The sequence below is a fragment of the Nyctibius grandis genome, chromosome 15, assembly GCF_013368605.1.
Source record: "Nyctibius grandis isolate bNycGra1 chromosome 15, bNycGra1.pri, whole genome shotgun sequence".
In the NCBI taxonomy this organism is placed as follows: Eukaryota; Metazoa; Chordata; class Aves; order Nyctibiiformes; family Nyctibiidae; genus Nyctibius; species Nyctibius grandis.
Genome location: NC_090672.1, coordinates 8,472,643 through 8,499,223, shown reverse-complemented (window position 1 = coordinate 8,499,223; position 26,581 = coordinate 8,472,643). Strand labels below are relative to the sequence as shown.

The following is a 26,581-nucleotide window of genomic DNA, read 5'->3' as shown; positions in this document are numbered from 1 at the left end:
GAAACTGTGGCCTCCTTGGTCTTTTTAAGCAACGATGAAGCTCCTGTGTATTGCATTATATTAACCAAGAGTCTTATATTCTGAATATATTAAAAAATAGCCTTTTGTTTTGTTCGTCTGATTTAGTTGTGGTGTTTTCCATGATCAATATTAAAAAATTGTGTGGTCATAAAACTCCAGGTGTATTCAGTACTAGAACGTTTCCAGTTTCAAAAGTTCACATTCAGCCATCTCACCCTTGAAGGAAGGAAGCCAACTGGTCAGATTTGCTATATGGAGACTGATTTAAAATTAGGATATCTAATATGGGCCATAATAAATGCAGGTACAATTTGAATAACATCAGTGGAGCAACACCTAGAATGAATCAGATCCTGTATGTTTGTCCTTCCTCTGCTCAGTAGATTAGACATCAAGTTGAGAAGCACAGGTTATGCTTACTACCTACCACCTGAAGAAAAAGAATATAGTTCAGCTCTTCATATAGAAATACAGAACAGAATCAGTTATATTTCTGTGTCAATTGAGACTCTGCAGACTACTGCATTTTCACTGTTTGAAATACAATGCATATTTGTTTCTTAATGGAATTACAATTGTTCAGTTCAGATTTGGTTCTGACCATATTCTACAACCTCTATTTTTCCTTAATATTGTTTTCAAAATATATATTAATAGAGTGACTATTGTTTCTTTTTGAATGTCATGACTTTCAAATATAGACACATATATATTCCAGTTGTTATCAACTGAAAAACTGTTGAAGAGGTCTGCATGTTATTTCTATCCTTCCAATATGTTGCCCTGATTTAAAAAAAAGCCCAAAACCTGCAAGCAGTGTACATCCACTGAATTTCATCAAATCAAGAAAGCACAGTTTCTATGGCAACGTAATCTTGATCTATACGTGAGTCTTCATTATCTGGTTTCTACTGAGTCTATTATCATTACTGCTGTATCGCAAATGTTGTGATCACTCATTTTTGTTTGGTTTCAGCTATTTGTTAGAGACAATGTAAGTTATATTTGACAGAAGCTATAAACAATCCATTGATTTCAGTCCTTTATTTAGTACTACAAAAACAGTGCAATATTCCTTTTTTTAAAGACTATCAAGTCTCACTATGTACTATTTTCTGTGTGACAGTTATTGAAGAAAAAAAAGGGTGGCAGGGAATTAAATCAGCATTTACCAGTGGCAGACACATCAGTAGGACTGCAGTCTAGAGAAGTAATTGGACGTTGCTCTCCCATCTTGATTCCAGTTTCCATCTATGAAAGAAAATCAAAAGTCATGAAATACCATTTCTAAAACAGATCACAAGCCAAACTAGAAATTCACATTAATGCAAAAAAGAGGGAGAGGAAGGAAGACTAGGGGGAGAAATAGGGCTGGATAGATCAAAACAGCCCTAGGAGAAAATGGAAGGGGTGGTGGTGGTGTGAAGGAATGCCATTCATAAAACTTAGATCAGGGCCTTCTCAAAACCTTAGTTAAGTTTTGAATATCATCACAGATTAAGATAGCACAGCCTCTCTAGGCAACATGTTTCAACGTTTATATCTCTAATATGAAAGAAAAATGGGCAAGAATTTTAAGTACAAATGTAAGAACAACTGAGAATCAGGTGTTTTGACTTTGTGTTTGACATGGAACATTTTATTCTTCCTTGTTCAAAGACAATACTTTATTTAGTTTCAAAAATGCAATAAATTGAAAATGTTTTTTGAAAAACTGAAATAATAGAGTAGTTTTAAAATCTTCTTTCTTATGGCCAACAGTACTTCTTGACACTAATGGTGAGCTGTATAAACTAAAACAACAATTGTTGCTTAGCTGAAAGAAAGGGGGAAAAAACCCACATTCTTCTAAGACCCTGATTTTTAAACAAAAATCTCATCATCAAGGAGGAATTGTAAGATTGAACTGTACTCACACATATGTAGTAAAATCAGAGTACTTTATATCTGATTCTGAAACTTTACTCCCTAGAGAAACAGTAAGGAGAACTCTGTATTTAAGAACACGGTCAATGCTTATTTTATTTGATTTGTTTTCTTACCACAAGTCAACTAATATTCTTATTCCTGTCATTGGTCTGGTCTACTCTACTGTTACACAACATATCTTCTGGAAAAAGTCTTGATATTCCAGAGAATTAATATTGTGCAGGAAAGAGAGCCAGTCATTTTCTTACTAGAATAGAAACTGAATTAAAATAACCCTATACTGAAATCCCAATAACATTAGGAAAAACAACCATTTGTCACTTTATACTAAGGGGAGTAATAAGTATACTCACAGCATTTGGAGTGAACACTGAAACAAGCTTCCCATTAGGAGATGCAAGAGGACTAAGTACTGCAGCCTGTTGTTCTCCATATGCTACAGAAGACATTAAGAGGCTGGAAGGACGTTGCAGCTTCTCTGAATAACTGGGAATATTTTTTTGTCTAATAAAAGCTATCTCCCAAAAACTTTCAAACCTAAAATAAAAATTTAAAAAGTTTCAACATATTGTATACTATACTGTTCATAAGATTATATGCTACTCTTGCAAAAATTACATTTTTCCAAACATTGTGTGTGATTTTATTTATTTATTTTTCTAAAAAGGTGTTATATTCCCTGTCATTAAAAGAGGCAAATAGTGTGGGTTTGGGTTTTGGGCTTTTTTTCTTTTGAAAGGAATTAAAGTATCATAATTTTACAGGTCTAAAAGAAGCATGTGAGTCTTTTTCTATGAAATAGTACTGCAATTGAATATTTAAAAAAGAATTAATATCCCTTACATATCCTCAAAGTACACATGACAAGACATTTCACAATCTGATCATAACTATCGCATAATAAACCATTTTGGAGGGTTAGCTGTTTGACAGTAACAGATACCTCATCTTCGTTCTGTTGATTATACTTTTTGCCTCTTCATAGGAGACACCAATCATTGACTCTTTGTTTATGGACACAAGTTGATCTCCAGGCTTCAATCGTCCATCCTAACACAACAAACAAAAAACCAAACCCACAAATTTTGTATTAATTGCTATCACTACAGAAAGAACTGTATAATCATAGCACTTTAACATGTTCCTCTGCATCTGTTAAGACAAGAAATATCAAGAATGGCTATACATTTTGCCTGCCAATCTTCCAAAAACAAACAGCAGATCAAATGATCATTTAATGACCATGATGGCAGTCATTATAAAAGCTTCATCAGACAGAACAGATCTCAGATATTGTGTAAAGAAGAAATTTGGACCCAGATGCATATTTCTATTAAAAAAACCCAAACAAACAAACCACACATAGTAATTTTTCCAGCAAGGAGTCCCAACCCATCTGACCACAGGAAACTTCTTTACTAATTAATTCAGCTGTGAGCTGGATTAATTTGTATTTCAAAACCAAATGTTCTTGGCTATACATGGGACTCTTCAGGCACTTTCAAGCCATATTAATCTTAATGAGAAAAACAGATTAGTCTATTAGGAATTCACCAGTCAAAACCACGACAGAAATAATATTGTCAACTTTGTGCTTCTGTTGAATTCATTGCAAACTTTCTACCGACATAGGAACATATCACATTTCTGTCTCAGAGACTGTAAGACAAGACTTTAAACATGCTAGGCTAGATGTCTCACTAAGATAGAGGTTTCTTTACTCACATTTTAAAAGAGGCCTCAACAATTTAACTGAAAATTCATGTTATTGACCTATGGTTACAGAGTTAGTTATGACATTTGTCTAATGTAACACACATTAAATTATACATAACATGTCTGTGTTCTTCAGCTCTTAAGAAATTAATCACGGAATCAATCTGGCCATTTGAAACAAACTGTGTACAGAAGAAGATACATAGGAACTAAGTAAAAGACCAGTATAATTTTACATATTTAATACCCACATAACATAATTCTAGATGTGTTATGTCAAACCTATGATAGCACTTTACTACATTTTTTGTCACTTAGTGTTTTGGTTTTGATTAAAGAAAAAAGTTGTAGAGCTTTTATTTTGCTTGCACCCAGCCTATTAAAAGATATCCATTTCAATGCTGCCCTCACGTGGCAGAGATTTAAAATATGCTTGCTACTTAGTTTTCTCAAACAGCACAACCAAGATTGAGAAATTACTTCTAATATTGCTAATATTAGAACCTCCTGCACATTAGTATCTCAGTCTCAGTCTATCAATTGTGTATGATAGGCTTTATATTATATGTTTATAATGAGAAAAATGATTTAGAAGCCACAGCAAAATAGGAGAAAACAAAAGAATAATGATTGCCATTTATCTACTAAAAGAAGTCCTGGAGAAACGTTACATTTTTTCCTTCCATCTTGGCATTTGGGAATTAACCTTAATCTACAAAAATTCAGTCACAATAGTTATAGGCTGTTTTGGGGCAAAACTCATTGCTTGTGAAATTAACTCGTACCCTCGTGCTTGGCAAGAGGCACAAACTGGTGATCTACACATCAAAATAACCATAACAACTCAGGATACAAAAGGAGACGCTTGGATAAACAGTTTTGTGTACTTGAACCAGACAGCTCTGCTATTTATTTATTTTTTAAAACTGACAAACTCTCCTGATTTACATATTGCATTTGTCATAAATGAAAACAGTAATCAGTACTGATTCATACATTTCATTAGTCTGCACTAGCAGAATATTTTTTATTCTAATTTGCCTAAATAATGCTTTCCAACTGCAAGGATTCATCTAAATTAAGTCCAAGGGAAAAATGATTTTTTGAATGTCCCAGAAAAAAAAAAAAAACAAGAGATGCAATCTGTAGCTCTGTTCCATCCGTGCTGATTTACCTTGCATTGTGCAACCTCTTAAAGAAGTTGATTTCTTACCTTCTCATATGTAAATTGGGGAATAAGATCCTTATTTACCTCATACGAGTTCATGAATAATTTTCATTACCATGTAACCATGCTATGGTGCAATAAGATAATTCTGTTTAAAGAGGAAGCATGCAGAAATCCAAACATAATTTGTATTTAAAATATAACTGTATATATAAAATACTGAAGTAGGTACTAAATGCAGGCAAAAATACAGGTGGACTGAAGGGGGAAGGAGGGAAAAAAGGTCTTTACCTTATGACAGTCACCACCAGGGATAATTTCTTGAATATATACCAAAGGCCCTTCATTTCTGTTAATTCCTCCTACAATATTCAAACCTAGGCTTGTTCCTTTGCAAACAGAGATAATCTGAAATGCACTATCCCTACAAAGAGAAAGGAAAAAAGGAAAGTATAATTACTTCACAGAACTAGATACTCAATAAAGACTGAAGTGATATAGTATCTTTATCTTCCTGATTTCACAAATATTTCTTACAGCAACAAACAGAAATAGGGGACATTTAATCTCAATGTTCAAATATTACACTGCCTACTTACTACAAAATCAGCAACTTTAGTTGTTACTTCTGGCAGTTACAGAAAGAACTGATATATTATTTCACAAGAAGAAAATCTCCCCTCTACTATATATATCTAAGGCTTATGGGAGTACCTAGGTACACATAAACCAGAAGCATTAATTCATTAGCAGACACTACGATCAAAAGTCAATCTGATTAAACTAGTTCTACCATGTAAACAATAAATAAATGAGAAAAAATACCTTATTAAAACTGAAAGTTTGCAATATCAATGGTATTACAACATACAGGATTTAAAAAAAAAAAAAAAAGACAAAGTTGAATACTTAGTGCTCAACCCAAAATTCTCCTAAGCAGACAAATACACCATTTTCTACAGCTCACACAAGAGAGTTACAGCCAGTTTTGGAAATTACTTCGCAAGCTTTGGGAATGGTGCTGGAACAGAATTATTTCTGCTGATGGTCGTGATACTATCTTTTGGATGCAACTGAGGACTCTGTGACCTTGAGGATGAGCCAGAAGGAGGGCTGTCTATAGATTTTGCTTAAAGAAAAGAAACAATGAAAAAAAGAAATAAAACACACATTTGGGAAAACGCACAAAATTTCAACTCATGTAAGTTCGTTCAGTGGGACTATTTTCATGTTAGAAAACAGACAAATTATAAGCAATCAAATAACCAAAAGAAAGCTTAAGTCTACACAGCTAAGAACTGTGAGCCACGCAGGGTTCCAGGAACAATTACTTAAAACATAGCAAGTGATGATCTTTTTTCAAACCGGGTGCAAAAAAAATCTCAACTGAATAATCACTCATGCTATATAAAGGCATCCTAATTAGGCAACAATTCCACGAGGATTAGAATTTATGGTATTCTAGCTCAAACTTTTATTAGTACTTTGAAATCTTATGGACATTTAATCTACAAATACCAAATACTTTTCACATTATTCATTAATTAAAAATGCTGAAAGTAGGTTCCAAATAAACTCCTATATTTATTTTAGGAGTTGGGGAAACTGACACACAAACCAGTCAAGTTACATGTTTAGACTACAAACTAAATGTTAAAGTCTAAGTAAACATGTGTGTTTTGCCTGACTTTCAGTCACTTCCTCCAATATACCCTCTCCCCAAATGAAAAGAGTTTTAAGTGCTAGCTTCTACTCCACCAAAGTATGACTATTGTCTACAGGATTACGTCAGACGAGAAAGCAATCTCTCACCAGCTAACAGTTGTGTTGGAGAACTTCTTGCAGAGCTGGTGTCACTGTGAGAGCCATACTTATCCATCAGGTCAAGAAATTCTTTCCTGTGGTAATAAAAAGATCCTCTCCGTCAGGATTTGGCAGTAGTTTAAATGCACCCTTTGAAACCTGCTACTGTTTTTACTGAATGGTTACCCTTCCTCAGAGAAGGAAACTCATCCTCAACTGAAAGAGGAAAGCCGTGTCAAATGTTTGGAGGAGGCAAGAAAAAGGTAAGGTAATACTGAGGGACAAGGATAGAATAGCAATAGACTATGAATGAAATAGACTATTTGTAGAAAAGCTTAATTATTACCTCTCTTTACCCTGGATTTCACAACTTTAAAAACTTGCAATTCAAGTCAACTACAGATAATAATACAGTGGTACTACTTAGGTCAAGAACAAATTATTTATATTAGAAGGAATCAGCATACCTACAGCATACTCGTATTTTTAAAGAATGCTTTTATTTCACCTATACTGAACAAGAGCCCAGAAGAGACTGGCAAACAAAGCTGTGGTACCTCAAAAAAAAGAGGACAGAAGGAATGTTTATTAATTATTCAAGAATGAGTAAAACAGATGCAAATTCTTAACTTCTATTTAGCTTTCTTGGAAATTTGCAGTTTATTTCGTCTGAGGTAAATATCATTATATATTAAATACTGTATAAGCTTGGGCTTTGATTATCTTTTTCATTATAGTATCTTTTTTAAAAAGCCCCAACAGATGAAAAAAAGGGCAAGTCTTGGTCAAGTGCGCTGTTGGGGGGAAAAAAAAAACCAAACCAGAAGTTCTTTGCAGAAACCAGTCATATCGTAACAAACTGGCAAAAAAAAGCAGCAAAGATCTATGTCCTATATTACATGCATTAAAGAGAAAACAAAAACTCTTGATTAATCTAATACTGAATGCAGCCTAATTTAAAAAATGTTTATAACCTGAGCTATGATTACCTCAGTGATAACAGATTAAAAAATATAAGTAATCCAGAATTATGTAAGCCAGAAACATCAGCAAATTAATATTACAGAATTAGAGAGAGAGAACATAAATTAACTGATTGCAGGGAATGTAATTCCCAAGTAATTCCAGTGACTGCAGAGGGTTGTTGAAATCTGCTGGATGCATTATTTCCTAAAAAATGACAAAATTTATTGAACTAATGCCAGACCAAGGGAACACACATAAACACAGTTCAATGTAAATCAAACAATCTTTTAGCACAGGAATGTACAGTCGCAAGAAATTAATTCACAGGTATCTGAGTGAGAGACTGTACGTAGTGGCAAATTCTGCAGAGGCCACTGGGCATGCCACCAGAACGGTAAAAGGACTGATGGATATTAATTATTCAAGGAGTTTAGAGGAACTAGGTCAGTATGCTTTAGATAAAAGCAGATTAAGAGTGGACCTCACATATATCTAGGCAGTCTGAAAAAAGGAGAGATCAGTGGCTACAGAGTGATTTAAATGTCTGTCAAATACAAAAAATAAAGGAGCAGAAAAAGGAAGCTTAAATTGGACAAAAAGCTAAAGGAATTTAGAGAAGATTCCTTTATGGAGAGATTACTCTGTAAGTGGAACATCCCAGGAAAGGCAAATAACAGCAGGTTCTCTTGCAATGATTATCAAATATAGTTACATAACAGCCATTTCCTCTAGAGATTTAAGTCAAAAGGGGATACAGACCTGGATCATAGCATTTCTGATGATTTGCTGCCAATACTGGTTTATATGCTTAACTTTAGACAGCAAGGTTAAAGCAATGTTTAATATACATGTCCTTATAACTTCTTTTGGACTACTTGCTGCAGTGAACAGTTTAATCTGCTTATCCAAACTAATTCAAAGCTCATTAAAGATTGAAAAGCAAACTTCTGAGGGGAAACAATAACTAAATCTGCCTTTTTTTCAGAAGGCAAGACCAGCTTAAATCATACAGTTCTGTGGTACTGTAGGTCTAACGTATTCCTAATTTGTTATTATTTTAAAATGTGAGACGTATTAAAAAAATTACCATGGCAAAATAGTTTTTAATGGCATTAGCTGGTAACATAACATCTCAATCCTCTTCATTAAACTGAAATTGGCCTGAGCTTGCTACTTTAATTGATGCAAATAGTCTCAGAGTGAATTGGTATCAAACACTACACAGAAAATGTGACATATGGTGCAATTTTGTGATTAAAACTAATCTGAAAGAAAAATACATGCAAGCCTGCCCACCCAACCTTAGATATAGTGTTGGCTTTTTATTAGTTTTGAAGTTAAATCAATGTTTTATTTTTGTCTTACTTTGCTTCTTCATCTCTGGCAACTAGCAGAGACATGTGATTAGATGCTGATGCTGTTCGCAAGATGTCAACAGCCCTAGAAGGGGGAAAAAACAGCCGAATAAATATACCAGGGTGCTGTCAAGAAGTGCACAGCGAGTAACGCTAAAAGAGCAGGAAAAGGAACAAATTCTTAATGTAGTTAATCATTTTGACTACCAGATACAGAGAAAAAAAGCTTGCCAGCAGCACGACCCAAATTAAGCATTGGAAAACTGAGCGAAAGACAGACTGTGGCGAGTCTGTGCCTGGTGACAGGATAAACTGGGATTGCCCTCTCTTTCCCTTCCCTTTTATTCCCATCTCTCTTTTGTCCATCCTACTGCCTTCCTGGACCTCCTTCAGCATTAAGAGCCTAGACCAGAGAAAAACTACTGCTCAGGTATGCTTCATTGCTCAGGATTGCCCTCAGCAATACATACTGTAATTTTTCTTTGAATTTTAGATCTACATCTCCAACACTAAGCTGCATTGATCTCTGGTGATCCAGCTACAGAAACCATCCAACATATTCTACAGAATTTTTCTAAACAATTTCTCCTTCATAGTCCCATTATACAATGATACTTGTTAGCTGTATCATTTACATTCACCAGTATTGAACCAACTGATAGTTATAAAACTATTTTAACAGCTTAATATGTTTTAATGCTATTTTCACAGACATTCTGAAAATCTAAATCATTAAGAAACTAGCTTATTCTGTCCTTATAAAAGCACATAAAGTCCCGTCACTTTTCCACAATAGTTTTGTTGAATTAGATTTATAGGATAAATGAATTGCCAGTTGAACTCCCAGGATCTCAGCGGAGTTGTACTCTTTTAATCAGTGGTTGATAATGTCCAAAAAACCCCCACATAATATTCCAAGCTCTAATAAACATTTAGTAATCAGCACAAACATACCTTTCATTGGTTACTCCAATTAAGTTTTCTCCATTGACATCCAAAATTAGGTCACCAGTGAGCAAACGGCCTGGTAATGAAATCAAGAGTAATGCATGAATCAATAGGAAAACGGTGAACATATTATTTCATGGTAATAAAACAAGGCTTTTTCTTTCAATTTGATGTGATCTAATGCAATAAACAACTTATGACTTTTAGGTTGTGATCCTAATTAAGCTAGGCTATTGTCATAAGACTAATAACTATCAATCAGTCTTATTAACCACAGAATAGCCACTGAAAATAAGTGTTATTTAGCTATTTGTATTATTTACACATTACAAAAATATTTGTGGGACTGGAATTTACATTTCACAGTTGTGGAATTAACTTTCAGCTGAATTTCACTCTTAACATACCTGTAAGTTACCACGTATAAATACATTAATGTTTTATACATTAATAAAGACATCTAAAAGATTTTTTAGAACCAATTCTATTTTTAACCTTCTGCAAACATCAAGCTTAGGAACTATCACTTTTGAATTAGATTTAGATTATTTTAAATGATCATTCTGCACAAGACCAGATGGAATCTCAAAAAAACCCATATACAGACCTAGGACGGAAGTATATTCTGTAACTTTATTATTGCAAACTCTACACAGTATAATTTGTTCTTTCCACACTGAACATCTAAACCACCACTTAAAAAGAAAACAAAATTACTGAAACTCATTAAAAATACTGGTTCTGTAAAGGAAACACCACTCTTATCCCTCACAAATTAAAAGAGGTTCAGCACCTCAACACTTATTTAACAGTGCTGAAAGATTGCCAATTGCTTTCACACCAGCCATATCTAGATTTGAACACATTTTCAAGAACTGGGAGTATTAAAATCTTTTCCCATGAAGGGTCCAAGCTTCATTTCTCTGTCTTAAGGTAAGCCACAACATCATGAATCCTGGCTAAACTATGCTATTTTAAATATCCTTATCCACAAAGTAAAATAAAGGTGACTTGACACCTTTTTATATGCAGTGTGTTCATAAGAAAAAATTTAAAATTACTTACTATCTACAGCAGCAACCCCTCCAGGTAGAATTCTCTTTACGAAAATCCCATAATCTTCTGCTGTTTGTGCCCGATAACCTCCAATAATTTTAACTCCTGCAGAACGAATAAAAGAAACAAGCAAGAAATTGGTTATTCCACCTACTGTGCTAAATGGATTTACAGTCAAATCCATAAAAGCCAGATAAATTAAACTTCTGCTGATGACACGGTGAACTGGAAAAGCTCACCAGGTGCTTTTAGATTTGATTTATTCTGAATCAACAGAATGTGCAATCTAATTACCTAATCCATTTTGACAATCAGAAAAAGAAATGCGGTGAACAGCTCGATTGATTCCATGAGGGCCCATAATAGTCCTAAGGAATAAAACAAAAGTCATTAAATCCCTAATTACAGAACTGTTTGTAGAGCTATGTTAATATAGAAGAAATTACAGTGACCACACTTTTAACTCTAATACAAACCAAAACCAGTTTTCTATAACTGACAACTTTATATTGTTTGATACCTCTGTGCCACCCCTTCCCTTCAAGGAAAAATCAATTTCCTCATAACAAATACAAGATGGTAAGGTAAAATAAAGTATACATAGAATTAAATAGAAACAAAATCCCACAACCTGGTCCAGCTTAGCATTTAGGCAAGAAAAATTAGATCAGGTAATGAATATATTAAAACAAAATCACAGTTAGGACAGTGTATACAAAAATATTTTCTAGGATACGTATCATATAACGTTGTGGTTATTTATGAACATAATCTTTTCCCTACAGTCTCTCTTTCTTCACTCAACACTGGTTTCTTTCTCTGTTTTAAAAAAGTCTTCTTTCCAAACTCTATTGCCAGCTCCCCTGTGTACCCTCCCACCCCAGTACAAGATACTAGGATAGCACTTGAAATTGTCTAAAGGCAGATGAGTATTTTGGAGGCAGTTGATAATGGTAAAGAATTAACGAAGAATACAAAGTAAAATTAGACTTTTGAAACCTAAATTTACAGTTCCATCAAAAACATGACCAGCATACTGCTCTGAGAATGCAAAGTGTTAAGAATTCCTATGAATCCAATTACCCTTTACCATTTTTTATTTTCATTTAGATTAATTATTATAAAAAAAAAAAATCCAAGTTGTATCATAGCTCCTTTGTCCTCCCACTGTACCATTTTTGGAGAAGACTCACCAGATCCCTTCTAGAAAAAAAGCAGAAGCACCACTTAGGTTTTTCTGCTTTGACCCACATATTGTTCTGTATTAGAAAGTGAGTTTCATTTTCTAGCGCATGATGTTAAAATGAAGTGGAACAACTAGAATTCATTAGCAGGGGGGAAAAGAAGATGAAAGTGGAGGACATAGTGACCCAAATCCTCCCATGCAACCAAATCCAGCACGCCGCCTGAACTCCATCCCTGAAACTGGACGTTTCTGCAAAAGCCGGAGTATGTGTCATTAAAAGGTGCCGTGCCAGAGGGAAGAGAGAAATCCAGAAGGTCCAAATGTTCCTAAATTCTAGCACCAGGCAAGAGATCCAGCTTCTAAAGAGCAACCCTAGTTCTTTTGGGTTTGTATAAGAAAACTAAATGATTTTTTTTACCAAGGGATGAGGTTTTTTATCAAGGGATAAGGACTTGCTCTGAAAAGCAACAATTTGTTCCACAACCTCAAATTCCCAAGTATTTGCAAAACCTTTGCTTTAGAAAGGCTGGCCATAGGAACAGACCTAATGACTCATTTTTAGAAACAAACAGGAAGCCTGTGCTTCAAACATCGTATAATTTTCACTTTAGCGTTTCTTGCAGTATTTGTTTCATAGGCTAAAAAGAAATTATGAAACCTTGTTAGTGTATTTGGCCACTGACAAGACTGCACATGACCTTGCTACTACGTGACAAAGCATAAGGCACACTTTGTAAGGCTAAAAGCGAACCGAACTGCTTTTACTTAATCACAGTCTGAAAGGAAGAATAAATCCTTAAGTCTGCTATTTCTCTAACAAAAATTTTTGATATACTACTTCTATACTACAACAGCAGAGTATTTGTCATTACTGCCAGTACTGCCACTTCAATTATCCCATGAATTTAAATTGGTTTGAAGCTGAAAGACAACATACTAGTCATGTTCTTTACAGGTCTGTCCTGATTTGTATCCGTCTTTGAAAACTGAGAGACACTGATCTTTAAAATAAGCAGCCAATTATTCTATTTTTCTTCTGTCTTGCCTTTTGCTACTACTGTTCTGTTTCTTGCTCTGCCATGCTCTCAGCGGTTTTCACATAGCAGTTTTTATTAAAATAAAAAAAGCAAGAACAAATGTTGTTTCAGCCTCGCACAAAGTTTACTTTTGTGAAGTCTTAAAAGATCAAATCTCAGACTGTAACTCTAAAGTGCAGAGTTCACCAGAAATGGTAGAATGTATTTATATACTATCCTACAAAATGATGATGAAATACGATCAAATCTAGGCACAGAACACTTAATAGGAAAGGATCTACGTTTCCAGAAGTAACAGGCAACACTTTCAAAAGAGAGATCTTAACTAACATAAAATGTATTCTGACAAAGAGGATACAGAGAATATATAAACTAAAAATTCACAGTGGAGAGGAATCAGATCTCTGAAACAGTGAAATTATCACGATGTTGCCACCTACAATTCCAAAGGGCTGACACTTTGAACAGATACCCTTACAGGGCATTCAGCTGTGTTTATGCTCTCTCTCCAATACATGAGGTTTAAAATTATCACATGTAAAGGCAATGATCTTCAAATGCCCCAAATTTGTTTAGCATATCACATCTTGCTGACTTTTGGTGTTAGTTTTTCTCCCACGTAACTTAGAGATGGATCTTCAAGTCAATCTACTTGTTGTAGTTCTAATGAAACTAACAGGACTTTAACAGTTTCACTATAAAAAGACTCGGATTTAGCACCCATCCAACATTTATTTCATGTTATCGTTATTTAATATTCATGAAATATTAGAATACTTCCCCAAAACATCAGAAATATGCTCAGAAGTATAAATAAGGAAATAGGCTTCTAAACCAATTGGCAGTAGTAACAAAAAATTATGTCAATGTTTGTTGTAGAAAAAGATGCAAATTAATCAGATGTTGCTGCTCATTCCTACTTAAGTCATGCAAAAATACTTGTAAGCAAGCTTTTAGCACACAGAGAAAAAAATACGTGAGTCAATAGATAAACAATAAATAAACTAGCAAGTCTCTACAAAACGCACACTATAACTTCGTTACACTAAAAAATACTAAACTCAACACCCCAGCTGAAGTCCTATAATGCTAATAGACTAAGTGTGTATAATTTTGTGTAGGTGTTCCAGTAAAGGCAATTAAAATGAAATCTTTCGTACTTTTTTCTAATACTTTTTACCAATATACACATGAAAGTTCAACAGCTCTATGTTTGATATCTCCTAGAGACTTATCAGAACATACTACTCCGGCTATTCTTCTAATCTTATTCCTGAAAAATTACTAGTCATTTATGTCCACGAACAAAATATTTATCTAAATTTATCAACAGAAGTACAATACCCTTCCCTCACAAAACAGATATTACTTGACACTTAAACAAAAATCTAAATTATAAACTCTGGCTGCTTATGAAAAGAAGCCGAAAATGTCTACAGCTTTTAAATTACCTGTACTGTACTTTTCCCAATTACAGACTAGAAAAATGCCGTCAGAACCTAGTGGTTAAGCATACCAGTATAAGAGAGAAAGACCATCAAAACGCTCTGGTTCATCTTCATCTCCCGGTGAGAGTAAGGACATTCTTCAGCACAGCACCAAAGACAATGACAAAGCAACCAAAATACACTGGAGGTTTCCAATTCAGCTAGATAAGGGTTATGTGCAGGACAATTTCTGCTACTAACTAAAAAAAAAAAAAACCAAACAGACAGAGCTGGAGACGAGTGTCTCTGCCTACTTAATCTTCTCTGAAACCCTCTGCGTCACATGGACTAATTCACCTATCGAGGTAATGTTTACTTTTTCTCTGTTTGAAATGGCAATTTAGAGCAATTTAAAAGACTGATAAACACAAAGGAGAGAAAATTTACTTGCATTTACTACAACTGTGATTATACACTCTTTATCTAGCAGCCAAAGGCAAATGAATTAATTAAAATAAAATAAACTTATTTCCTCATGTTCTTCTGACAATTTATTTACATGTTCCCTCCAAACAAGGTCAAAAGCAACCACTCATGACCTTTCTAAAGCAATCTTCCTAGCAGATTGGATTATGTACATCCACACACAAAAGCGAAAGCCAACAAAGCAGGCAGACTGAAAGCATTAATGAAACAAATGCCATTATGCTGTTACTTTGCATTCTCAACCATGGTACTGACTTGTGTCATGCTTAAACTTGTTTTTTAGTCTTTCAATATGCAACAGTCAAAAGTTAACACAGAATTTGGGTTATATATTTTCTCTAGAAATGGAAGCTGACACATCTTGTGAATTATCTAGTTGAGAAAGTGAAAAAATATACCACTGTTCCCATAGGTAAGACTCTCTTCTGATACGAGGCTTAGTCTGGCAGAGACACGCATATTTTCAGAAGTTTGGAGCTTCTGACATCAGTTTGGTTAACTACTGTTTTCTTCCAGGCTTGCATCAGAAGATGCACTCCTATTACTCCCCCTCTTTCTATAAGATCTTAAAAAGATTACAGTTTAAAATGAAAACTAAATATTATGTGTTCACTAAGGGCTTTGTTTAAGTAGAAAGGTGAATCCTCTCTAAAGCAGGGAGTAACCCTGTGATGAGACTGCAGCTGTCAGCGTCTAGAGCCGCACAGCAGGACAGCTTGGCTATGCCAGGAATGCATATGCTTATCTCATGCACCTTTTTTTTTTTTTTAAAGTTGTAGTGACTGTGGTTTCATTAGCACGTAATTGTTCTGCGGAAAGGATCTTTTTGCTTATAGGCACCATGCTATGTAGTGTTCACATGTACTGAGGTCACCCCTAGAGCCCGCAGAGCCTGCGATCTACACACACAAGAGGGGCAGAAGGAGAATGTGACCTGCTACAGATTAAGGAGCAGATCAGTGATGGAAGTGGGAACATAAAGCAGCCTTCCCAGTTCCCAAAACGTGAAGAGCTCCACTGGCATCATTTGGATTGCTCACATCCATTCAGTGATGAAGATCTGGCCCTTTGTAGCATTTTCTCAATCAGTTTAACTCTGCTGGTATTACCGGAGTTACAGCCCGATGAAAGAAAAGTCATTGATATTTTAAGCACCATATCAATTAGATTTGCTCTAGGCAAGGTTACAGAAGGTAAAACACAAACAGTCTTTTCTCCAACAAAATTGTCACTGTTCTTAACACCCATGGAATTCAATTTGTGGTATCAGTATCAGGAACATTTGTCAAAACAAAACACTGACCAATATAGCTGTTCCCAGTGTCATGTTTTCTGCAACAGAAATACACACACCCCACACCCTCCCAATTAAAAGTATGGCTCAATGCTATGCATTGCCATCATTAAAAAGCAAAAAACAATTTTTATTAAACCAGACATGACAAACTTCTGAACAACTGAAGCAGTTATAAAGTAGTATTAAGCTTATTGCTCCCACCTCTTTTATTAGAGTTATTACCAGCAATACATCACTTGTTCAAACAATTGCTCCTCCATCCCTTCTTCAAAGTAAACTATGCATTGTTCAGCTTCCTGAACTCATCCCCAAGGCTTCTATCCTTCTTTACCTTAAAATTCTGCTGCTGTGCTGCTTTTTATGTTTCAAAAGAACTCATACAGAAAAATAGTAATACTGCTTCTCTTGCAAGTTCTCTGCCTTTCAAGAACATACTCAGGGGAACACAAATTACTTTTTACTTCCAGAAAGATCTAGGAATAATATAACAACTTAAAACTCCATCAAACCTAGTATCAGCAAGTAAGACTAAATTTTCAAGAGATATCATTTGTTATTTTATGCAGCAAACAAACTGAGATTCTTTTTCAAACAGCTAGTAAACTATTCGATTCTGGCAACATTATTAATTATGACTCATGTTTCCCAAAGGAAGTTTTGTAATGCTTTAGAAACTGAGTTGGATTACAGGATAATTTAGCAGACAACAAAAAGATTTGCAGAATCTCTGGAAGCACGATTCACAAGATCTTTTTGTTATAACTAAAACAAACATCTTTTACCAAGGTCTTATACAAGTCAATCAAGCAACTGTAGCCTTTCAAGTTCACTAACCCTAAAAGGTAAAAATTCATTATGACACTAAGGACGGCAGCCAAGAGAGCGCTGTATCATATAGCATGAATACACACTTAGTTCTGATCTATCCAAACCCACTAATTATTCAAAATACATTTTGCTGATTAGGTCATAAAGATTAAAAGAAAACATATGTCATTAAATGGCTACTGTTAAACATAAAAAAAGCTTGAGCAATGTTGTAATTGTGGAGAAGCATGAATGGTTTGAGGCTAACCCCTTGTGTAGAGAAGAAAGGTATTATTTAAAGTTTAGGTAAACCTCAATTAACATATAACCAAGTACATTCTTAAAGCATTGTGCATTGATACTGTCTCCCAGGGAAGAAAAAAAAAAGAGAAAATTATAGTCTTCCATCATCATGTAGCTGAAGTGCAGTTAGATGCACCTTTCATGGTCATCTCCTATGTGAAAAATTGCCTTTGGAATACAGTGATCTAGTAAGTATTCATCTAATATACCTTCCCCATGAATCTAGCAAGCCATAGCTGTTTTAAAGATGTATCTTTGTATTACATACCATGTATTTCCATCAGACAAGCAGAGTGTTTGCTTCTTCAGATCCCAGTAAAAAGCAAGTTAATTTTTTTAACGTTTTGTGGATTTGTTTTTCAAGAAAAAACAAGTTATTTATGCAGTGGCATAATTCAAAATCTATGCTAAATTGTTTGACAATACTTTTGAATACTATTTGCTTGACTCTTGCACAAGCACAGCAAACACAATAGCCCAGCAAGAGCTGTCTGTGCCTGTTTTTAATTGTGGTTTTGATGACAGCGTTGGCATGGTTACTTAGCAGTTCAAGAAGGGTCTGGAGTTATGATTTTCAATCAGGACTGAATATAAGTTTGCCATTTAGAATCTGACTCAACTTTTAAGCAGATAACATTACAGTTTATAGAACGAATATAATTATCATTATATATCCCATGGCACGGGTGAAAAATAAGATGGTTCCAAAGCACTACATATAAAACTTTAAAGGCATGCAGACAGAATCCTGAAAAAGTAATGAGTTATAATACACTCCATACAGTGCCTTACATTACTGTAGTTACCCTATACATATAAGGAAGTAATGTGCTATATACAAATACGTTTTCATCACTGCAGAAGCATTAAGGAATTTCTATGCGGGGTTTTATCTCTACAGAACCAGTCCAAACCAAGTGCTGATTAACTTAATGAAAAACTTCAGAGCTATTTCTTCCCTTTATGTGTAAATTCACTGCTGTTGGTATGAGCTTTTCTAAGATGTTGCTTCAGACTGTTTCAATATCAAAGTTATTTTTCCTTAAGACTTCATCAAAACAAGATCCTACTAATGACACTGCAAGAATTTTCATGTTACAATCCAGTAACTGTTGTATTCCTGCGTGTGGGGAATAAAAAGTACTTACTTTTCATCTGTATTTGTTAGGGAATCTGTACTGGACATCTTCTTAGGTGCACTATTTTAATAAAAATTCAAAACGAAGAATTCTGACACATGAAGCACTGGCTCGTAACCAGGATAATAATTGCTGTAAAAAAGGAGAAACCACTTTTTGAAATTTACATGGCTATGTTTATTTTCAGACACGGACAACAATTCGTATTTATTACTGACTAGCTGAAATCAAGTGGGAAAAGAGAACTTTCATGATAAAAGAGATACACTTCATTGCTGAAAACAGTAAGCAGTTAACAACTCAGACTTCACTATAGATTGTACCAAAACATCTGACATCCCAATTTCCTTTTAATTTATGAGGTCGGAATTAGGGTAAACCTGAACCCGCTGTGATTAAAATCTTCTTAAAAATGAAGTAACTGAGATTACAGTTCCAGGATTAAGTAATATAACTGCTAAAGACAAAAACAATCTCATTTTTTTCCAGTGAAGGTTACTTGGGGAGGGAATGCTGTTTTGAACACGATAAGGTGTTTTGTTTGTCTTGTTTTCTCACATTTTTTTAACTTACTGTCTAGTATTCAGTGCCCATAGAATTCTCACACGAAGTACATAAGACATAGGCCAAAACTCATGCAAAATGGGGTTACGTACCACTAACGTAGCAAAAAAAATAGTAATTCACATTCTGTTTTTATTAGCGCATGCAACAGGACAAGAATAAATACAATCCTAAATGTACTGAGTTACAATCATTTGAAAAATTACTGCAAAAGCACTAATGCAAAAATAGCCGTTTGTTTCAGTAGCAAATCTTGACCTCGTGAGCTGTATGGCTAAACGCCCACATGGCCATGAATGAGAAAACATATCACTCCTAAGACACGGTACAAGGGAGACGAGGAACTCTGAACAATGCACAGGCAAAAGACGGCAACCAGTGCTAGTGGTACCAGTGACACACCTGAGCTAAAATAGAATAGGCTCCCCAGGTGCATAGTATCAGCCTCCACAAAAACACACTGACCAATTAATCAGGTTATATATTTCTGCGTGAAAAAAGTGAAGTAAACTCTGGAATACCACAAATTTTCCTGCAGTAAACATTTTCAGATCTCTCGCTAAAGGATCAAAAATAATGCCTTATAAATACAGAGGACTCATGCTTTGCTCCAGGCTTTATCATTCTCTTATTCAACACATCTAAATGGAAAATGAAGCAGTATCAGAAGCTGCCAAAGTCACTGTGTGATTCACATTAGTAGAGCCAGCACAAGAGCAGAGCAGTGCTCTAAAGCAATAAATTCAAGCATTGCTACAGCAAAGTTTGTTACAGTGCATGGGACCAGTCCTGTGAACAAAGATTGCGTTTGTGAGTTTGTCTGACCTTGCCTGTCCTGAAGTTATTGCTGTTTACAAACAGCACTCAGTCACTTTGCAGCATGTCAATATTTGTACCCAAACAAAACTAAATCAGTATACAGAGGAAACTAAACATGAAACAAAGCACCCCTGGAAAAAACAATTGGTGTCAGTGTCCACAAAACAAGGAGATCTGCAGGAAGGGGACGAGGGCTCCTCCTCTCTGTTAGAACACCCTCGCACCGGTCTGTGTGTGGCACCGCGTGCTGCCTGCCTGCTGCCTACAGAAGCACAACGCTGAAACATGGAACATGGGCACAAAGGGGATTTTAGAAGCGCTTGGTCGTGCGCTCACAGCCCCAAAGGAACCAGCCAGGAAGGTCCTCGTGTCCACCACCCTGTCCTGCTGCCCGCCAGTGCACTCCTCCCCCGCATTAACCCCGCCGAGGTACTTAGCGAGGATAATCACCCCCTCTCGCCGCGCTTCGCCAGGTTAACCCACTTCTGGCAGACTTTTCCGTGGCCCCGCTGCCGTCCAGCACCTGCCCGCCCCGGCACCGCTCGGACAAAGCCGGCTCGGTGCACGGCGCTGCGGGGGCCCGCCGGTGCCACCAACCCAGCGGCGTCTCCGGGAGAGCCCAGGGGGTGCGAAAACCCGCCGACCTCAAGGGCTACGACAGTTACCTCGATACGCACACTACCGCCCGAGGGGCCCGGCTGGGGAGGGACAGACAGCCGGCGGGGTCTGGCGGGAACCCCCCGCGCCTCAGCGCCGCTCTGAGGGATGAGCGACCCCTCAGCGGCAGCGCTCCCTCCCCTCAGCGGCGCGACGGCGGCCCGGCCCGCTCCCCCGCCCCCGCGGCGCAAGCCCCACCGCCTCCTCGGGAAGGCGGCGCAGGGCGGGAGCCCCTCACGCCGACAAAGGGGCGCCGGGCAGCCGCCGAGGAGAGGCGAGGCAGCCCCGCGGCGAGAAAGCGGGTCGAGCGGAGCAGCGGCGTGAGGGCGGACCCACCCGGGCGCTGCGTCTCGCGAGAAGAGCTGCGCCCCGCCCCGCGCCGGCGGCCGCGCGCGGCATGGGGCTGTGCGGGCGGGGCTGGGCGCGCGGCGGGGGCCTGTGGCTGCCCACGGGGCTCTGGGCGCTGGGCCGGGCTCTTCCCCGGCCGTGCCGTATCGGCGGGTGGGCGCCCCCGCGGCCCGAGGGGAAGGCTCGGTACGGCCTCTGGGCGGCGGCGGGAGGGCAGGCGCCGGCCCCGCGAGGGGCCCGCGGGCTGCGGAGCTCCAACCCCTTCACCCGCAGGCAGGAGGAGGAATGGCGGCGCCGGAACCGGTCGGCGCTGGCCTACATCGCCGCCGCCGCCGTGGGCATGGTGGGCATGTCCTACGCGGCCGTGCCGCTCTACCGCCTCTACTGCCAGGTACCGGGGAGCCCCGCGGCGCGAGAGGGACGAGGGGGGCGCTGGTCGGGGCCGGCGCGGTCACTCACTGCGGTTCCACTGACAGGCCACGGGGCTGGGCGGAACAACGGGCGCGGGCCACAGCGCGGAGCAGATCGAGAGCATGGAGCCGGTGAGAGACCGGGTCATCAGGGTCACCTTCAACGCGGACGTGCATTCCAGCATCCAGTGGAACTTCAAACCCCAGCAGAGCGAAATCTACGTGAGTGCCTTCCTTTTCACCCTCACACAGAACCGCTTGCACCCGGAGCTGAAAGCATCAGGTTTTGCCTCATGCGTTTTTGTCACCTTGCGTCCTGATCGTGCCGATCCATCAGTTTGCACCTCTGGGCCTTGATCTGAAAAAACACAGAACTGGGGGCACGTTAGTCCAGGGTGCTGCCGCAGTACTTCCACTTATGAACTTTATTTTCGGTGCTGGTGGGGAAGGCAGGGCTGATGTCTCCTTCGACCAGAGGGCAGGACTTTTATTGCCTCTTGTGGTGTAGTTAAAAGCGTAGTTGCCTCCCTACCATCCCATCAAGCTACCAAAAAAGGATTGCTATCAAAGGTACATTTATATATACACTTAGTGGTAGGTACACCATAAAGTGTGTGTGTATATATAGAGATAAAAATACCTGGTATAGCAGTATATCTAAACCTGTGGGGTTTTGCCAGACTTTCCCCCTAGTACTTTCTCTTATTGCCCCTATTGTCATAGGACTGTTTCTATATTTTAAAAAGTGAACATTTCAATCTAGCTTTACTGTTTAAAATTAGTTCTTAATAAAAACTCTCAAAAGGAGTCATGATGCTTGATTGGTTTCCAAGTCCAGTACTGAAAGAATGAACACCTCAAAAATTAGATGTACACCATACGTAGATCTGCATATTAAAAAAGCTCTGTATGCTGCTAAACTGCTGACAACAATAGAAGTCTCAGTGGCAAACTGGTTAAGATTAAAAATGCACACATAACATTATTGATGCTTTTAAGTTTGAATGGGGGTGAATTTGTATATAAGCAAAACACTTGTGAAGTAGTGAAGTAACTAATTTGAAACAGCAAAAGAGAAAATGAACTAATTATAGCTAAAGGCTAAAGAGCTCTGGGCTGCAGTGGATTATAAAAAATAAATTGCGGTGCAATTACTTTATACAGGTGGTACCAGGAGAGACCGCACTGGCCTTTTATAAAGCGAAAAATCCTACTGACAAACCAATAATTGGAATCTCTACCTACAACGTAATACCCTTTGAAGCAGGACAGTATTTCAATAAAATACAAGTAAGTGTGAACAAAGCAAAGATTACATTTCTTTAACATGAATGAGAATCGTTATTCATAAATTCACTTTTTGTCATTTTAATCCTGGATACCATTCTTTGTATGCCAACATTTTAAGGAAATACCTTGATTTTTTCAAATGATAGTGCATCAGTTCATTCTTAGCTTTGTCTTCGTAACAGGCTGCAGTAGATGTCCAATTAGAGTGGCTCCCAAATATGTGATATTTAGTACCACTGACGCTGAGGACAGGTGGTGACGATGTGAGCTAGCCTGGCCAATTTGCACATTTGGACACTTCATTAAAAGCTGATTTTTTTTCTTGTAACACAAGAGGAACAGAATTGCTGTCTTGTTGCTCATATGGTTGATCCTTCCTAGGATTTTAGGGATTTACAAGGAAAAAAAGAGTTGATTTTAAAAGATAAAGCTTTCTCTCATGTTGGCAGAGAGAAAGTTTACCATAGCTGTTATTGGCTAATTGTTTTTTTTCCTCCCCCCATGCAGTGTTTTTGTTTTGAAGAACAGCGGCTAAATCCTCAAGAGGAAGTGGACATGCCCGTCTTTTTCTACATTGATCCAGAATTTGTAGAGGACCCTAAAATGGCTAAAGTTGATTTGATCACCCTCTCTTACACCTTTTTTGAAGCAAAGGAAGGACAGAAGTTACCACTTCCTGGATATCAGTAATGGGCAATCTCTACACCATTTGACTTCTGCTACCTGACTACCAGTTTTGAAACCATTTTTCAATTGAAGGAAAAACTATAGGAGTACTGTGCAATATGAAATTATATGATTAAACCACCATGGGCACATGCTGCTGTTATGAAAGGATGTATTTCTATTTTTTTAAAAAAAAACTTATGCAGTTGGAATATTATTTCTTAGGGATAGTATTTCTTCATCAGTCAATAGAAGGGAACACACTGTTCCTGGCAGAGAGAGGGTTTTCTCAAGCCATCTTTTTATAAGATGATAAATGTTATCTGAATACTTTGAGGCAAAAATTTAAACTGAAGTGTAAATTGAGATCTTCATTTAAATACAGAGGAATAAATCAGTTTATTAGGCATCTAAAATTGCATTGCTGGCTCTGAAGAATAACTTCCATGTAAATTACTTTATAAAAAACAGGTCATCAGTTCATGAAATATCAAAACTAAACAAAGTGAGACTGTATTGCTCTGTAACCCTCCCATGGCACTGGAGGATATGATGATTCAGAAGATGATGCACCCTCTCGAATTATTACTGAATCAGTAGTTCATTTGGTAAGAGCAGACTGCTCTAAAACTGTTATCATTTGAATGAGGAACAGTCATTAAATGTAAGCACGTCAAATCTGTGGTATGGTTTTCATTTAGAAATACCATCTTCAAATTTCGATGTTGTGTTCAACTCATTTATAATAATCTGTACTGCTAATGACTGCTCTTTCACTCTGCAGAGGGCTGTACACCGGGCACCTCTATGCAGAGATAAGCTCGGCTTAGGTATGAAATGCTTTGAAGGGAAAGGCAGTACATAAACAACTGCTCTCAATTAATAGCATAGGAGTCTCCTCAGAAACCAAAAGGAAATCAACCCCATTCAGAGGTTAAGTCTGACAAAGCCTGCCCAGCAGCATATCAGTCGTTCAGAGGTACTCCTGGGTACTCTTGTTTACCACCAGAACATGTAAGCCTATGTTTATGTAACTTTTGGTCATTATCTGTGGGGTAGGGATAATAACACTTTACCAGAGCTTTGCAAATGAGGAGTGAGTTGCAGAGCAAGTTTAAGTGACCTACTCATTTTCAGACAGGAATTAATCTCAGCCCAGTATCTCATGTGCTAGGCCAATTCTTTCTACCCCTTTCAGCAGATGAGATCTAACAAAATAAGACTAATGGTCGTTTGTTTGGACTCTAAAGAGGTAATGGATATATCAGAAAACTTCCAGTTACTTTCGTCTCATTATGTTTGCATACAATAATTTAAAACGTACTCTTGTGAAAATAAATGGATGCTACCTTTAAAACACATTATTGTACCAATTATATGTGTTTAAATAGATTCTGGATGACATTTGTGTCAGGTCTGCACTGTGTATTTATTAAATTTTTAAAACTTTTCATTCTTTCATCTCTCTAATGCATTTTACCCAGCAGAACTTGTGGAGCCCACACAAGTGACATATATCTGTATGAAGATAGCAGCAAGCTTTATAATCTGTAATTCGAGTTAGGCTTCAGGAGGAAAAAAAAAAAAAAAAAAAAAAAAAAAAGACAAATCTTTGAATCCAGGGTAGGGAAAAAAAATTCTTACCTGGGTTGTCTTTAGGCCATTGTCTTTTTAAAAGCTGAACTGATTATGGGAGTTTTCCACACATTGCTTTATTCTGGCCACATGCTTCAAAAGAAAAAGAATATCCCCCTGGCAAGTGCCAGTTTCATAAAGATGTGGGTTTTCCCCTGAGTTTGAAAGCTCAAGTTTGCACAGATATTGAGTACATTCCAACTATAAAACAAGCTCTGTCATCTCTGTAATTAGGCAGTTCCCTTCAGAGCTTTCATCTATCTGTGACCATTTTGCTTCTTTATATATGGAAAAGTTCAGTTAGCAATCATCCATTATGGATTACCATACTGAAATAGCCCATTTTCATTTGTTACACTTCAGTGTGCTAGGCTTTTAACAATACAACTAAGCTGTAGGGAGAAAGTGATCCACCTCAAATCCTGTTTTCAGCAGTTTTCTCAGGCTGCTGTCCTGACCATTGCAAAATAGTCAAGAAAAATAATTATAAAGCAGCTTACCTTTTCACCTCGGCTTACAAAAAGACCCCAAACTTCTGCAAGGTTGTCTTTTTGATAGAAGTAAGGTGTTCTAATGGCCCTACAGCAAGCTGCAAAATTGCTAATCCTGCAATGAAACACCTAAATACTTCTAAATTCCTTCCTACATTCACACTGAAATAATTCCAATACTATCTGCATTTGGTATTTCATGGAACACGCATGTCATCTGGTAAAAACTCAGAAGTGATGGGGATTAACTTCTCAGCATTTGCTTTTATTTGGCATTTTATGCTACAAAAATTGCATAACAGACTGAGAACTTCTTATCACTTAAACAGTTAACATAACGAACATTTAAAATGCAGTATTCCACAAAAAATTAGCTTATCAGCTATGAACATGAACTAAGTTCTCAAATTTTATATCAATTATAAATTCAGAGAACTATACCTATTAAAGTGCACATTTTACATTCAGCATTAAAATAGATAAGGCACTTTAATTATTAAAAGATAAAACTGTTATTAACAGGGTTAAACAACTTGACTAAAATACATGGATAACTATTGCTCATCTGCATTGTAGATGATTTTTTTTTTTCCTTCACCAGATCAGCATTCTCTGCAGGGCAGGAACACTGAAAGAAATGACTGATCCCCCTCCAATATTTACTGAGTAAATAAAAGCAACAACAACAACACAGGAACAAGCAGGATTTTTTCTGTTCTGTTAATCATGGATGACAGCACCTCATGTCCCAGCTCAGGTTCTTACCAAGACAAAAATCCACCTATATTGCGGGCTTTTGGCAAGAAAACAAAATCTGTATTCAGAATATGACTGTAGGAAAGTAACACTGCGTGTCTTCAGACATCAAGAAGCCCAATTTTAGAAAAGTCCTACATATCAAAACCTTGTAAATTTCTAGGGAGATTAACACAGACAGCGACGAGGCCAAAACAGAAATTGGATTCTGCAGTTTCTGTAAACATAACGTTTTGTTTGCTGCATGAAGGAGTACAAAAGAACAACTAACTTGGAAGAAAATCTTTCTTCTACAGTTGTA

General features: G+C 37.3%; 2 protein-coding genes across 3 annotated transcripts in view; one reads left to right on the top strand and one right to left on the bottom strand.

Moving 5' to 3' along the window:
• STXBP4 (syntaxin binding protein 4) overlaps positions 1–20,814 on the bottom strand; it is a 74,162-nt gene extending 53,348 nt beyond the window's left edge. For both annotated transcript variants that reach the window (XM_068413204.1, XM_068413205.1), the window contains exons 1-12: positions 20,693–20,814; positions 18,654–18,776; positions 11,257–11,330; positions 10,972–11,067; positions 9,913–9,982; positions 8,969–9,043; positions 6,647–6,732; positions 5,834–5,963; positions 5,126–5,258; positions 2,894–3,000; positions 2,304–2,487; positions 1,194–1,272 (exon numbers count right to left, since the gene is read on the bottom strand). In XM_068413204.1, coding sequence (XP_068269305.1) covers positions 1,194–1,272; positions 2,304–2,487; positions 2,894–3,000; positions 5,126–5,258; positions 5,834–5,963; positions 6,647–6,732; positions 8,969–9,043; positions 9,913–9,982; positions 10,972–11,067; positions 11,257–11,330; positions 18,654–18,691 — 1,072 coding nt within the window. In that variant the 5' untranslated portion in view covers positions 18,692–18,776; positions 20,693–20,814. The remainder of the gene's footprint in view (positions 1–1,193; positions 1,273–2,303; positions 2,488–2,893; positions 3,001–5,125; positions 5,259–5,833; positions 5,964–6,646; positions 6,733–8,968; positions 9,044–9,912; positions 9,983–10,971; positions 11,068–11,256; positions 11,331–18,653; positions 18,777–20,692) is intronic.
• A 261-nt stretch (positions 20,815–21,075) lies between these two features.
• On the top strand, positions 21,076–24,849 carry COX11 (cytochrome c oxidase copper chaperone COX11). The gene is made up of 4 exons (XM_068413227.1): positions 21,076–21,423; positions 21,509–21,664; positions 22,607–22,732; positions 23,240–24,849. The coding sequence occupies exons 1-4, from the start codon at positions 21,082–21,084 to the stop codon at positions 23,420–23,422; spliced, it is 807 nt and encodes a 268-aa protein (XP_068269328.1). The 5' UTR covers positions 21,076–21,081; the 3' UTR covers positions 23,423–24,849.
• Positions 24,850–26,581: the final 1,732 nt, after the last annotated feature.